At 37.9% G+C, this 15,261-nt stretch overlaps 1 protein-coding gene across 1 annotated transcript in view; it reads right to left on the bottom strand.

The window, feature by feature from the left end:
* Positions 1-2,344: 2,344 nt before the first annotated feature.
* The window catches only part of CRACR2A (calcium release activated channel regulator 2A), a 57,287-nt gene continuing 44,370 nt past the window's right edge, over positions 2,345-15,261 (bottom strand). Inside the window, exons 12-17 of the mRNA XM_075726322.1 lie at positions 12,412-12,625; positions 9,877-9,958; positions 8,089-8,203; positions 6,317-6,418; positions 2,992-3,068; positions 2,345-2,435 (exon numbers count right to left, since the gene is read on the bottom strand). Of these exons, the coding sequence (XP_075582437.1) occupies positions 2,345-2,435; positions 2,992-3,068; positions 6,317-6,418; positions 8,089-8,203; positions 9,877-9,958; positions 12,412-12,625 (681 nt within the window). The remainder of the gene's footprint in view (positions 2,436-2,991; positions 3,069-6,316; positions 6,419-8,088; positions 8,204-9,876; positions 9,959-12,411; positions 12,626-15,261) is intronic.

The following is a 15,261-nucleotide window of genomic DNA, read 5'->3' as shown; positions in this document are numbered from 1 at the left end:
AGGTTTAAATTAGGGGTTTGCATTAGTTCAGCTCCAGCTAGGACTGAACACAGGTGATTCAATTCTGAGATTTCCATGATGGATAACATGTAACAGTCAATAAGGTGACTCATCCCTCCACAACCAGTAATGGACTTCAAGAAGCAACCCTGGGAAGTGAACAGAAAGCCTATCAATTTTCATTAATGGATGCTCATTTTGCTCCTTCTGGGTTTTAGAGGTTCTTAAGCACCTCACTGGAAGCAAGGGAAGTTTTTTTCATTTTGATGAGCAGACTCTCAGGAATCAACAGGGGAAAAACCCCTAAGCATCAGCTCATCCTGGGCTACTTGGTCCATCCATCATTCCTGATATAAGGAAAATCCTGGTTATTCTACCTGATAGGGAAAGTGGATCCCAACTCATAGGAAAGGGCATTTGAGTGCTGGTATGGATATAGAAATTGCTGTATGGGAAAGGGAACGCTTGCTAACCTCTATCATATAGTTCTTGGCACTAGATAAATACCTTTGATCAGACCAAAATCCCAAGAGCACAATTAATTACTGACAAAGTTTGTATCCCAAAATAGAGTTACTTACTGAGCTAGTGCTTAACTTTCATCTGTAGTTTAAACTGATTCATTATTCAAATGAAAAATAACTTTTTTTGAAACATTTAGAAAATGGATTGAAAACATAATGTCTGTAACAGTCTTAAATAATAAAACCTATAGTTTTGCTTGATATTTTAATGAAATAAATTATGCCATGGGTTCTACTTTCCCAACAAGCTCACCGTCACGAATAATCATTCTTGAATGCTTACCACAATAGCTGGATGCAGTGAAGACAAACACCAACAGGAATAATTGTTGATCATGTGCTGGCTGGGTGACCCACTCAAGTTTCTTATTTTCATTTATATTCTACAAAAGCTTCTAAAAGTAATTATGACATTTGGGTTTCTTATGACCCAGAGTGGGCTGTGATTTTCTAAAACATGTCCCTATGGGTTTGATTTCTCAAACACTGTATCTCAATGCTATCAGGCCCTGGTTAAACCAAAGGGAAATGCTGTGTGGCAGATGTTTTTGAAAAATCAGTCATGTATTTAGGTACATGAGAAGGAATTTTTTCTTAACATTGCTAAAGAGAGCAGTATCTTGCTGGATTTTGGTGAAATTTTTCAATCCTTAAATGCTGGAAAGTTTCTCAAAATCTTCCTCAAAAGAAGATCTACTATTTCTGAAAATTCTGGCTCCAACATCTGGCATGAAACCTGTGACAGACTTTTGGAGACAAGGAGCCATTCAGTCACCCATAATATGCTTTGTACTACAACCAACTCTAGCAGTGAAATGAGCTTCCTATGTAGGTATGTGTTTTTGACCAGCACTAACGACAGTGAATTAATTTGAATGTTCAGGTTGGCCACAGATTACTTTGGGACTTCTACAGGACACAATAGCCAAACAGAGGTTCAGAGCAAGCTCTGCAACACAAAGCAATACAGCCATGTCAAATATGGTGAAGAGCGGAGGCTGATTTGCTCCGAGTGCAATGCTAACTAGACAGAGTAAAGTACTGCACTACTGTGACTTTCCTATTTCTGGAAACTAAGCTAGATATTTCCATAGCACCAACTCACCATGGAAACATGCCAGCTTATTTGGCAACAGCTCAGGCAAGCCTGTACGGTATCTCAGTGACCTGTCTAAACATACCTAATTCATCACATCTAAGTGGGAGGAAGCATTTCTTATCAAGGACCTATATACACAAGGACAATGTGTAGTACAAATGAGTTAATGCTACTTATGAAAATCTTCAATCCTTTGCTCATGTATATTTCACACTAAGCTTTAAAATATCACCTTATACTTTACAATTGCTGGTGTGTTGCTTTTAAACAACCAACCAGCTACCTATGTCAATTTTTAAAAAAACTGTAACAAAGGTCAGCACAAAACCAGGATCTGAAGAGCACTGAAATAAACAGAAGTACTCAGAAGATAGATCATCCACACCAGTAAGAATTTACTTCACATTCCAATTTGTTTTCTTCCTATAAAATTATTTCTTATTATTAATAATGTGGCAGCTTCTACAAGCCTGATCACAAAGCAGGATTCAGTGGTGTTAGGCATCAAACAGAATAAAAGACTGTTACTGCCCCAAATACCTTGTCAATTAATTAAAGGCAATATTTGTAAAAGTGAGGATCAGAGCATACAAGGATTTTAAGGTTCACTTACACCTACACTCAGAATACAGCAGAAGAAATATTTGGAAGATAAAGCAAATCTGATGGTGCCATGTAGTGTTGTATAAACGTATGACTTGTCTAAACATGCCCCAGCATTTTATGGCCTGATACAGCAAGACTTTTTATTCATATCAGATTGAAGTTCAATGGTTTTCTCTTTCACTTTGTCTTCATGTTCCTTTAAAATCCTGGGGGAAAGAAACAATACTTTTGAGAAAAAAAGACAATAATACCCACAAGAGCAAACCAAAAAACATTTTCCCCAAGCCTATAAAATTGTCCAGAAATTAACAGAAAATGATAGAATTTTGTGAACTAACAAACAAACAAAAAAGTACAATTATGGTGGCTCCATCACAAAATTGCCGTTGTTCATTTAGTTAGAAAAATGCAGTTGTTGCTGATTGTTAGCATTTATTATATATTACAGAGACTCAAAACAGTGACTTTCATTTGTTATTTTTGAGGCTGGAGCAAAACAAAAACACATCTGGCTACCTAGACATTTATCAATTACCTGACACATTAAGGGTAGACTAAACCATGTCCCAAAGTGCCACGTCTTATGAACCTCATCAACTGCTCAGTTGGAGCAACAGGGTCAGGCTACAGACCAGTTCAAAAGGAACAAATATTTCATCACCGTAAGATCCTATCAAACTAATTTAACAAACAGAATTCACTGTCATCAGTGACAGGGAAGCCAGGCACATATAGAACTCATAAATTATGTTTTCTTCTTACCTAGCTAAGTGAAGCACAGACTTTTTCGTGTTGTACCCAGAATATGCACTGCATTCATAGAAAATTAAATTGTAATCCTAGAATCAAACAAAGATCATTTAAATTAATTTTGCACAATATCTCACTCCAGCTTTAAAAAAGCAACACAGATCTACTGAAATATGCAAATAAAGAAACAGAAATAGATCATCTTAGGAAAAATTAGGATTTAATTCTAGAGCTAATAGTAAAGAGAAACAAAAGAAAATAAGTCCAAGTGCCTCCCAGACAACAAGTACATGCATTTCTTAGCAGATATTTGTTCTATATACTGGCTTTTGCTGTTAGAGCTTGATCTCTCAAATGCTTAAACACAAACATGCCTTGCAAGCTACTGAAATCTTGTGAACTTTCCTTGTGATGATGAGGCAATTAGTTCATCACTGAGTATTTGACAAAGCAGGTGAAAATAATTCCAGTGATTTTATTTTTTTAATCTTGGAAAGCTTCAGCAGCAGTGTTTCTGTATTCAACAGTTTGAGACCAATGTTTTCCAGCAAATGACCAGTTAAAGACCTCAGCAAAAAATAACAACAAATTAATTCTATTTCATTTTCTGTACTTGTGAAACTTTTCTGCACCTTCTTTTGCAGTCAGCCTTTGGTTTTGTAGCCCCTGGGAGCTTTCCAATTAAGAACAACTGATAAATGATCAAGCCCTGGAGACATTCTCAGCACTTCAGCTGAAGCCTTTTCGCAATAAATGCAAATACAAGAGATCATTTGCACAAAGGCCTGACCCGGCAGCTGTGATGGCAAGAGAAGTTTCAGAGGGAATAACAGATTATTCTCTCCAAAATAGACATCTGACTACTTTCACATGATACTACATTGAAGCCCACCTATGTTGCCTTGATGGTATTACTACATGCCCCTTTACCCATCCAGATTTCAACTTTCTATTCACTTTCCACTTTTCTATGTGTCTTATTGCTATTTATGACAGTAGCTTAAAATTGAAATAAGTAAGTCAGTAGCTTAGGAAACAACAATCACATGTCTGCATATTTTCATGTTTGCTATTAACTGTGGTAACTGCATTTGTACTTATTTAACCACACTTCATAAGACACTTAACAATTCAGTTTTCAAAAGTTCCCATTAAAATGACCAGGTATTTCAAGTTTGATTTGGGTTTTTTTTTTAAATACACCATGCTTCCAAAATTGCACAGCTTTTTGAAATTTTCATCATCTTCATAAAATTTCAAAGAGAAAAAGTGGGGAAAAGAAGTTTCATAAATCTGGTAGTTTATTTCAGCAGCTCTAAAAAAATGCTTCAGTGTTATCAAATGTCAGTTTTAAATATGTTGTCAATGGTTTGTTCTAATGAACATCAGGATTGAACTACTTGTAGTAATTTCTGGGTGGCCAGATAAGCACAGGAGAGCTTATAGAGAAAGGAAGAAATCAGGCAATGTTAGTTAGTTGTTAGCAATGTTAGTTGGATGGATATTTTAGTGATTTTTTTTTTCTATAGAATATTTACAGTGACGTAACCCTATGACTTTCTTGCTTTCCTTAGAAGTTTTGAGATAAAATTTGACCAGCTCAAATTTCTTCCTAGCTATGCAAACAGAATTTTGAAATAATATTTACACTACTTTTTTTTCTGCTCAGCTGATCAGAGCTTTAATAGAAAACCTACCGTGGCCAGTATCTAGCTACTTTATGTCAGTCAGGCACAGAGTGATACTACTCCTACATCTTCCCCACATAAAACAGAATTTCACTAGAGAACTCTCAGTGATGACATAATTTATGTTGGCATGAATCTGAATGGATATTTCATTAAAATTCATGGTTATTATTAGCTCAGCAAGCAAATTGTTATAATTTAATTATATCTACACTGCTTTTCAACTAATCCATTGTCCTTCCCTTAGCTACCTCAGCCAGCACATTCAAACGAGTCATTCAGATCCATTCATTTGATTATAACCATCTTTAATTTGATAACTTTCTTTTTTTTACTTATGCAAAACATTTTATTTTCTTGCATGACATGTTAGAATTAATGGCCTGGTGGGCTGTGAGTTCTATATATTAGAATGATCCATCTTTGTTTTACTAGTACAATCTTTTAAGAGAGCTAAATGACACATAATACACCTACTCTGTCCATTTAGCATTTATGTGTCATTTGTTTTTTCACAGAAGGAATCAATGTTACCAAGTCCCTCCTAGCCTTCAGGGTCTCAAAACTATCTGCATTCCCATGCATACAAGAAAATAAAGCAGATTTCCTAAAGGGAGAACCTTTGAAGGATGAAGTTCAAGGCTGATATTGCTCCCCTGTAAAACCAAAATAATGGACACAAACCTGAATATGGAGGTATGCTTGTAAAATGCTGTATGAATAATCAAAATAAGATAAAAAGAGATCTGGCCCTAATTCTTTCAGTTATAGAGAAGTGCCTAGCAGCAATCTTTCCTATAAACCAAGAACAATTCAGCTGCATTTTCAAATGCTGAAAATACCCTTTTTGGTTACCAGCAAACAGCTGTAAATCTATTTTCAAAGAAGAAACAAATACATATGTGAAATCCAGCACATTGTTTAATTTAGGTAAATTCCTACCAACTCAGTTAATTTCTCAGGAATATTGGGATGACTTATTTCTAAATAAATGAATATTCCGGAGGCATTAGTGTTCAAACTATATGCATTGTAGAGAGAGATTCAAAAGAAAAACTGATGGACATGGTACACAGGAATACAAATGAGTATCTGCTATTTGCAGTCCCTTAATGCTTATGGCCCATGGATCATCAGTGCTCTGGCAGATGCAGACAGTTAACTCTACTTATTTTATCTTCTTGATGGAAAGTTACTAAAAGTAAACATATTTTCTACTCCTACCATAGGAGTAACAGATGGTCTTCTGTTGTTTTACAGGAGGTAGGAGGGAGAAAAGGTCCCCAAATTATCTCTCTGTTAAGAATCCATCCACAGAGAGAGAAAAAGAGAAGGGAGGAAAAAAATAGAGAGAAAGAGAGAACAAAGAAAAAGAGAGAGGGGGGGAAGAGAGAGGAGAGACAATGAGAGTGAATTCTTAAATATTTTTGCACCACTCTGTTTTTTCATCTAGACAGTTTTATAACTACTATAATTATCAGCACTTACATCACTGAGAGCTCAATTGATGAGTGTGATGGGGTTCCTAATCCTTAAAAATACTTGTCTGATTAAAATTAATCTGTTTCTATGAATTTAGACACATTCAGACTCCATTTTAAAACCTTTACCTTCAAGTTTTGTAAGGGGTTTCCTTCTAAGTATATTACCTGAGCAAGATGCTCTCCCATTCCCATAGGGACCTCACGTTCCTTTTCATTATCAGTTTTATTACCCAACAAAAGCACAGGTACATTCTCCCCAGTTGTCTCCTGCAGAATAAAGAATAAATATCAGCTGAGGCATTGTATTTAAAAAATCACAGATCAAGAGGATAAAATCTAACAAATGTCACACTGCAACAGACATTCAAGACATCACATATGAGCTAGGTATGTGCTGCCTTACTTACAAACAAGTCAGGAATTAAAGCTGGATAAAAGGCATGAAAAAGACAGCATGCTAGAGATTGCACTAACTTGGTATCTTTTAATAACAGCACAGAAGCTCATCAGACTCTATATTAAAATGGGAGCCAGAAAACTATTGTGCGACACAGGCTCTGACATTGCATGTTTATAGCCACTCCTTTTCTAATTACATGGAGAGAAAATAATGACAACATCTGGGTACAACTATGCCAAGTAAATTACATAAAGTAGTGGAGAAATACACAGAATAGGCCCCTAAAAACATATAGAATAGGCACGAATCAAAAGTCATTCTGAAAATGGTTAGAAGTATCACAATGAGTACATTCATAAAGCGGGCTGAATGCTGCAGCAGTAAATAGACTTGCCCGTAGGTCTTCAGCTTCGCAATAGTTTGTAGCAAACAAAATCAGTCAGTAAAGATGAGTGAACTATTACAGCTTGGACAAAGATTTTGACCACAATATTTGATTTTTCTGGATCAAAACCTGTAATTCCCCTCTAGCTTTTACCATACTGAATTATAATAATCACGGATTTGTTGAAATCATATATTTAATAAGGGCTTGTTCTTACAAAATGCATGCTATTATTACTTCAGTATCACTACTCAGATGAGGAATAACTATGCCTGTTTGGAAACATTTGAATGAATGACTCCTAATTTCAACTTGCAAAGCCACCTATTGGCCATTATAGAAAACTGTGTATTATCCTGGAACACATGCCCAATAAAATCAGATTAAATGATCTTCGCATACCAATTTGTCCCCTACTTTTTCGGTAGCAATACTCTGCAATAGTGAGCAAATAGGAAGTCACACTTTGTTCTAACTCTGAAGACTCGGTCCTTTATGGCAGCAGACTCAGTTTTATTTTTATTTTTTCTTTTGGCCACAAGCAAATTTAGCTGCTTGCACTCTCAATATGTTGTCTATGAGCTACAGAGATATAGCAAGAGTAAGAGAATTTTTAATTAACTGAAGCCACTCAGTGGCATGGGCTATGATTTTGTTTTCATGTGCCTGAAAGGATGATCCCCAGGAAACTGAACGGTCTACCATAAGACAGTTTTATAGCACTAATGTAGATACTATAGCTTTAAGTTTATGGCTTATGTTCACAACACAGTCAATTTCCCAACAACACAGTTAATTTCCTGTGAGCTACATACTTGGTTGTCAAACTGCTAGTGATGATCAGTGATCATCAGACCATCATCACCAAGCCAAAGCACCTCCCAGTGCTAGCGGTGATCCAATGGGAGTCATCAGCTGGATAAACTTACTCATTTTAAGTCCTTAAAACCCTGGAACTGTGATTATTTTCATAGACACAGAGATTCTACAAACAGCTTTACTGGTAACTGCACAGACGAGAATCGCTAACAAAAATGTAACTGGGACAACGAAAGAAACATGCTGCTCTCTGTGCTTTACCCTGCTAACACTCCTTGTCCAGAAGAAGGTAGAGAATAGTAACACCAGAGTTTAAATTTAAAGTTATGTTACCTCAATGCTTATCAGCCACTGCTTGACAGCTGTGAATGTGTCTTTTGCTGTTATATCATACATCACAATGACACCATCAGCTTTTCTGAAAAACTGCTTGGTAATACTTCGGTACCTACAAGTAAGAACCTGTTTATAGCTCTCTTCAACAGAAGTAGCAATCTGACAATATAAGTAACATTTTATAGTAATCTCCCCACCCCCCTCCCAAAGAAAAATGTTGCCATACAGTTTCTTCTAATCATCTAGTCTTAGTAAGGGTTAAACCCCTGTTAATTTGGTTTACATATGTATTCTAAAAGTCCATAAACTAGACAAGGGAGAAGCTGTAATACTGATCTTCACTGTTTGAAAGGTGAGGCTTATTATGAATTATAGTGAGCAATCCCATTCTTCCTGAATCATCAGACCCCTTTTCACATTCATCAGAAGATTCATGGAGGACACTGCTACCACAAATTACTGCAAAAGCAAATAAATTCCTTGAAAAAAAATTTTTTTTGAATGAAAGTGTTTGGAAAATTTCCCTCTGTCTTCTTTAATCGATTCTGGGTTAGTCTGGATAATCAGCTGCTATCTCACCTTCTCCCATCCTCTTTCATTTTAAGCTTGGAGCAGAAATTTCCCCCTCACAAAGTGCTCTGCCTAAAGCTAGCTTTCCAGACTTCCTGTAGAAAACGTAGATCATCATTATCATCCTTGCTTTTAGTAATAGAAAACTACACAATAGGTGAGGAGATGGGGAAGGAAATTACCACTGAAAACTTACAAAAACTTGGAGATCCTCAACTACAATGGGATTGTTTTGGTGAAAAAACCCTCTTCTTTAACTACTAAGGCATTTTCTGCTATAGAAATAATTCTAGGTACATTTAAAATCAGCCTTCCTCCTAAAGAAATTGTGTGGTACTAAACTTTTAAGAGCTTTAATAAGAATCTTTTTTTACAGATTGGCAGTTTTTCAATGGACACTTAGCACCAAATCAGAACATTATTGCTGCTAGGGAAGGATCTAAACTGTGAATTCACTGGCTGTATTAGGAATACTCCTATACTTGTTCCTCTCCCGAGAAGCAGCATTAGGTCCATGCTTACTAATCTTCAAACTGATGACTCAAGGAAGCAAAACTTTAGAATGTGTACTGGTTTTGGGTGGGATAGAGTTAAATTTCATCATACTAGCTTGTACAGGGCTATGTTTTGGATTTGTGATGAAAACAGTATTGGTGACACACTATTTTAGTTACGGCTCAACGGTGCTTACAGAGTGTCAAGGCATTTTCTGCTTCTCAGACTGCCCTGCCAGTGAATAGGCTGGGGTACACAAGAATTTGGGAGGAAAACGCACCTGGGACAGCTGACCCCAACTGACCAAATAGATATTCCATAATATATGATGTTGTGGTCAGCAACAAAACTGTCAGGGGAGGTGGGGGAGAGGTTGGCTGAGGCTGCAGTTAGTCAGGGACTGGCTGGGCATCGATCAGTTGGTGGTGAGCAACTGGGTTTTTTTGCATGACTTGTTTTTCTTGGGTTCGTTTCTTTTCCTCTTTATTGTTTTTTTGTTGGTGGTGGGCTTGGTGGGTTTTTCTAATTATTAAACTTTATTATTAATTATTAATTATTTTAAAATCATTAATTATTTTTAATTATTTATTTCAACCAATGAGTTTTCTCACTTTCACCCTTCTGATTCGCTCCCCCATCGCACTGGATGGGGAAGTGAACCACCAGGTGTGTGGTGCTTAGCTGACTACCAGGGTTAAACCACAACAGAACATTTCTCACCGTTCCTGCCCAGCAGTGTCCCAGAGTTGCAAGGCTACCTGGGTATTATCTACTGTGATGGTTTTCACATTGTAATCCACACCTATAATAGAAATACAAGGTAGGTTGTCTCTTTATATGCCCAGTTTGATCTTTGAACACCTGATCCAGCAAATAGCAACAATTCCAGAAAGGTAACAAGATAGACAGTACATTAAAAATTATGTCCATAGTCTTTAACTATCAGAGAACAAGAGCTTTTATTTGCCAGAAGTTCTTCAGTACTAAAACACCAAATGTTAACATAGTAGTTGAATTTTGTAAAAGCTGTAAGATAAGTAACTTTCCAAATCAGGATACATGAGTCAAGGGTCCATTTGACAGTCCACAGCAGCCTAGGCCATTTATCCTGGAATTCATGCTGTGTAACTTCAGTTCTCTGAAATGTCAGCACTTAGTCTGAGCTAGCCACATTCTACAGGTAGTGGAAAAACACAAGGCAGCACACTAAGGACAGTGGAGCCTAAGATAAATGCTGAAGATAGATGGACTGAATATGTAGAGAACCTCCTCCCCTCTTCCGAATATAGAAGATGAGCTGACTACAGTTAGGTTAGTCCCCTAATTTTTATGTAGCTAAATGAAAGTGAGAAAAAAATTTATTTATTTAAACTTTTAAATGAATCCTCTCTCAATTCCCCTAACCTGTGATAAGTGTCTTCTGGATATTTACAACAACAATTAGAGTCTTAAATATTAATCAGTCACTGCCACCTCCTAATGACAACCTGCATTTTCTTGTATCACACTGTACTGTATCATAGAATCACAGAATCCTAGAGTAATTCAGGTTGGAAGGGACCTCGGTAGATCATCAACAAGTTCTTTGGGGCCATTTTCCACATCAATGGGATTTTTACCACTGGCATTACTGAAGAAGCATCCAAGCCCGTGTTCCTTCAATGGGCAATTAAGAAATCTGGATGGAGGATATATCCACTGCTTATATCTTAAGGGAAGAAATTTGAGCTATTCTGGAGAAATTCAATGAGAACACTCTTCTCCAGGTTGTTCACTTGCCTTTTCAACTGTCTGTATCTTGCCAGCTATAGTCAACACCCATAAAACTCATTGATATGAAGACTAAATCAACGCTATGACAAATACTTTCTTGCCATTGCATTTGCAGGAACACTGGATGACCAGCCAAAAGATGAAAATGTCAGGCGCATTCCTGTGGTTTTCCTCTGGAAGCTCCAGACAATTACACACACTGTGTAAGACCTCAGAGTCTAGAGAAGTGTATCAGCCATTTACAAAACAACATGAATGGGACATAGCACCAGACTCTTCAATGTAGACAACTGCATATAGGTGTCTAAGTTCCCATTACAGTTAATGAATATCTAGTCAATGAAGAACCAGGAGTCTAGGAAATGACTAAGCTCACCCCACAGCATCAAGGGTCAGATTAACTGGTCCCTAGGGTCCTCTGACTGGATTGATTTGGAGAGGATGGCATAGAAGAATTCAGCTGTTTGTTCACAGGCACCCAGTGCTATCTGAGACGCCATTCGGTATTCAAAATGTCTGTTTCAAACTGGCAGGATACCCAGGAGACCTGCTCCCTTCCAAACCAGCAGCTGAAGGCCAGGTGAAACACCTTATCGTGCCAAAATGAATTTAAATCCCTATGCTAAGATCTTAGATCCTCCCTGACTCTAATGTAAACTTAGACACTCAACATACCAGTAGAAATTTAAACTCAGGTGTCTTTATCTACCCCGTAAGTCAAGGGAGTTACAGCAACTGCTCACTTGAATGTTCCTAGATTGTCACAGATGCAAGACAAATCTGTTAATTTAAATACCTTTTATTGTGAACAAGCTTTATTTCATATAAGCTGCAGAATAAGTAAGGCCTAAATACAGACTAAGCATAATGAATCTGGTCATTTACACTAACTCAGCTGCATTGCAATAACCTACACTTAAGTTTTTGTACCTTGATTATGTGTCTGACTTTTGAAAGTTTGGCTTACAACTTCAGGCAATGTAATTACAACATAGGCATTGAAATGTGTGTCTTTGAAAACACTAGTCCAACATATTTCTTTGGTGCTTAGTATAATGCTAAATCTTCAAACACAATTCAGATATTCTACTTTCTCTTTAAAACAAATCAGATTACTTAGAGGGATAGGGATAGGGTATGGAGGTGGGATGGTTAGTACAGTGCAGTCCAGAGGACAGGATATCAGTTTCAGAACAGTGAGATCTACAAGGAAATTCTACCTTCACTGAAATCAATAGGATTTTTCTGATTTAATTCAGTGCTACCAGGATTTCAGTACAGAATCTACTCTGAAACCTCTCCATCAATTATCTGCTTCCCAGTTTAGGAGAACTCACTTTGCATGTCCTACTCTCCTTTTGGATAATGGCTTTTACAACATCTGTATGTTTCTATTTTATAACACAGGGCCTAATCTCAGTAGAAGCTGCTAAGTACTGTTGGAACAAAAATAAAAATAGTAATAATGTTTCTTAAACTTACCTACAGTAGCAGCTGTGCCTGGGAAAAAACGATCTTCACAAAATCGCCTTAAGAATGAAGTCTTTCCAACACTCGAATTGCCCACAAAAATAATCTTGAATAAGCGGTCTGGGACAGAGTTTATTCTCTCCTCCTTCAAGTAAGAGCAAACATTAGTCTCCAACTGTTCTATAAATCCTGTTGCCTCTCCAATTTGCCTTGTCTTGAAGGCTAACTGAGATGGGAAAAAGAAGAGATTTTATCCTATCATGTTCTGCATTACTCATAAAGCAATATTCTATTTCTTAAAATAACTCAGCATTTCAGATGTTTGCCATGCATCATTCCAGATAATCAGAAGTGCAGTGATTTGGACTGAGCTCTGGAAGTATACTGAATATGAACCTTGACATGAGACTGCATTGAAAAATGCATGAAATTGCCTAAAGAAAATAGTTTATGTTCATCCCTGCAAATCAAAACCCATAAAGCTTCACACAGCTCTGCTCAGTCTGCACCAATGACACAGCTATCACCATGGAATTACTGCACTTCTACATCTGTTTAACATTACAGGCAGAAGCATGGGGGAAAGAGACAGAGAGAGAATTAGACCCATTTAATCAGGCTTTAAATATTCAGCTATGTTTCTGTCGTTTAGTTTTTTTAAGCAGAAAGAAGAACAATTTCTTCTGCCTATCCACATCCTGTTTACTGCAGGCTAAGCTAAGTGGGTGCTGGAGGGAATATTTATATCCTGTCAAGTAGGTCATTATTCCCCAGACCTCTGTATGTAGATCAGGAATTACCTGGGGAAGAACACAGCACCAGCTACAGCTACTGCTACAGTGCCAGCTGGTTTGCAGCGTGTGCCCTAGCTGGCCTCTTCTCCTATTTTGTGCAAAGGTGGGGGACAAAGAGGAAGACAGTGAGCTTGTTCTTAATGTTGCAGAAGGGGAGCAAGATCATGGACGCTCCTGGCATTAGTTTGTTGGGGTGGGGGTTGTGAGGAGGGAGAGGAGAGGAGGGAAGGGGAGGGAAAGAACAGCCCTCTGCTAGGCATTTGAGGTACAGAATCCCTGAGAGGGCTGATTTCAAGAAGACATTAGAACTGAACTCACTGTCCAACAGTCCTTTGAATGGAACATTGAAGTCTGGCCTTGCAAATGTTTTCTACAAATATACTGAAGCCTTACAGAAAGAAGCAGAAACAATACAGAGCTGCACTTGATGGGGAAAAAATAAAACCTCAAGCTGCTGTCTTCCTTAGCATGAAAAAAATTCATTCATGTGCTGTAAATTTTGGGGTCAAAAATACATGTCTCTTTCATGAGCTGGGCTAATAGTCCATTACAACTATACAGAGATTTCTTACCTCATTGTTCACTTCTCCTTTTCTATTAAAATCCCGAACGCCACTGCAACTATAGGCTGCTAGTAATACACATACATCTATACAAAGTACATTTTCAGTTCTGCTGAAAAACATTCCCAGTGCGCTCTGGGAAATAAAACAAGTTAACATGCAATCATCAGCTTGGCACCATTTTCACAGTGCTTCTGAGAACAATAACTAAATACATGGACTACATGACCTGAAATACCTTGTCCCTTGTGGTCATACACACCTCAGTAGCACCAAGACTCAAAGACACCAGAGGCCTTCAGCTGAACTCCCAACGTAACAGACAGTCATTTTTCATGGAGATGTTCTCAAGTCTGCTGTGCTGGTTTTAGCTGGGATAGAGTTAATCTTCTTCATAGTAGCTAGCATGGGGCTAAGTTTTGCATTTGTGCTGGAAACAGTGTCAATAAGATAATGATGTTTTAGTTATTGCTGAGCAGTGCTTACACAGAGTCAAGGCCTTTTCTGCTTCTCACACCATCCCACCAGCGAGTAGGCTGGGGGCGCACAAGAAGTTGGGAGAGGACACAGCTGGGACAGCTGACCCCAACTGACCAAAGGGATACCCCATACCATATGACGACATGCTCTGCATATAAAGCTGGGGGAAGAAGGAAGGGGAGGACGTTTAGAGTTATGGCGTTTGACTTCTCAAATAACCATTATGTGTGATGGAGCCCTGCTTTCCTGGAGATGGCTGAACACCTGCCTGCTGATGGGAAGTAGTGAATTAATTCCTTGTTTTGCTTTGCTTGCATGTGTGGCTTTTGCTTTACTTATTAAACTGTCTTTATCTCAACCCAGGAGTGTTTCTCACTCTTACTCTTCTGATTCTCTCCCGCATCCCACCGGGGCGGGGAGTGAACGAGCAGCTGTGTGCTGCTTAGTTGCTGGCTGGGGTTAAACCATGACATCCGCCTATGAAAATAACCTTAATAATCAAACTTGATTCTAAAACTGCATCTGAACACTATACTAAGGGATGAGCTACTTCATAGTCTACTTCAACAAAGTGCTGATGGGATAATAAAATAGCAGTGGCATGTAAATTTACTTTAGTTTACAATGCAGTCTGAAAAAGTCTTCTGTAGATGTGTCTTTTGAGTGGCCTTCATATAAACAATAGTCAGGTCAAGTAACATACCTGCCTTTTGTGCAATTTAACACATATGTGGAAGGTGGCAGATATAAACATACTGGTTCATATTCCATATTGAAAAAACAGAGGGGAGAGGAATTGCATCTCAGGCAGAGGTTTTGGTCAGAAAATCTTGCTTTAATTTCCATTATTTCCTTCAGGTGTTTTCCCAATCACATTTCTGCTTATGCTACCTGCAGCTTTGTCTTCATAGCCACTCAGAAAAACGTTCTACCTGACTGCTAAAAAAGAGCAGTTGCTGGCCTCACGTACTGCTGCAAATTCTTAGACACTTTCAGAAGTCACCTTCCATAGGATGGAAACGGAC

Source organism: Pelecanus crispus, chromosome 1 (genome assembly GCF_030463565.1).
Source record: "Pelecanus crispus isolate bPelCri1 chromosome 1, bPelCri1.pri, whole genome shotgun sequence".
Classification (NCBI taxonomy): Eukaryota; Metazoa; Chordata; class Aves; order Pelecaniformes; family Pelecanidae; genus Pelecanus; species Pelecanus crispus.
This window is presented reverse-complemented; position numbering and strand designations above follow the sequence as displayed.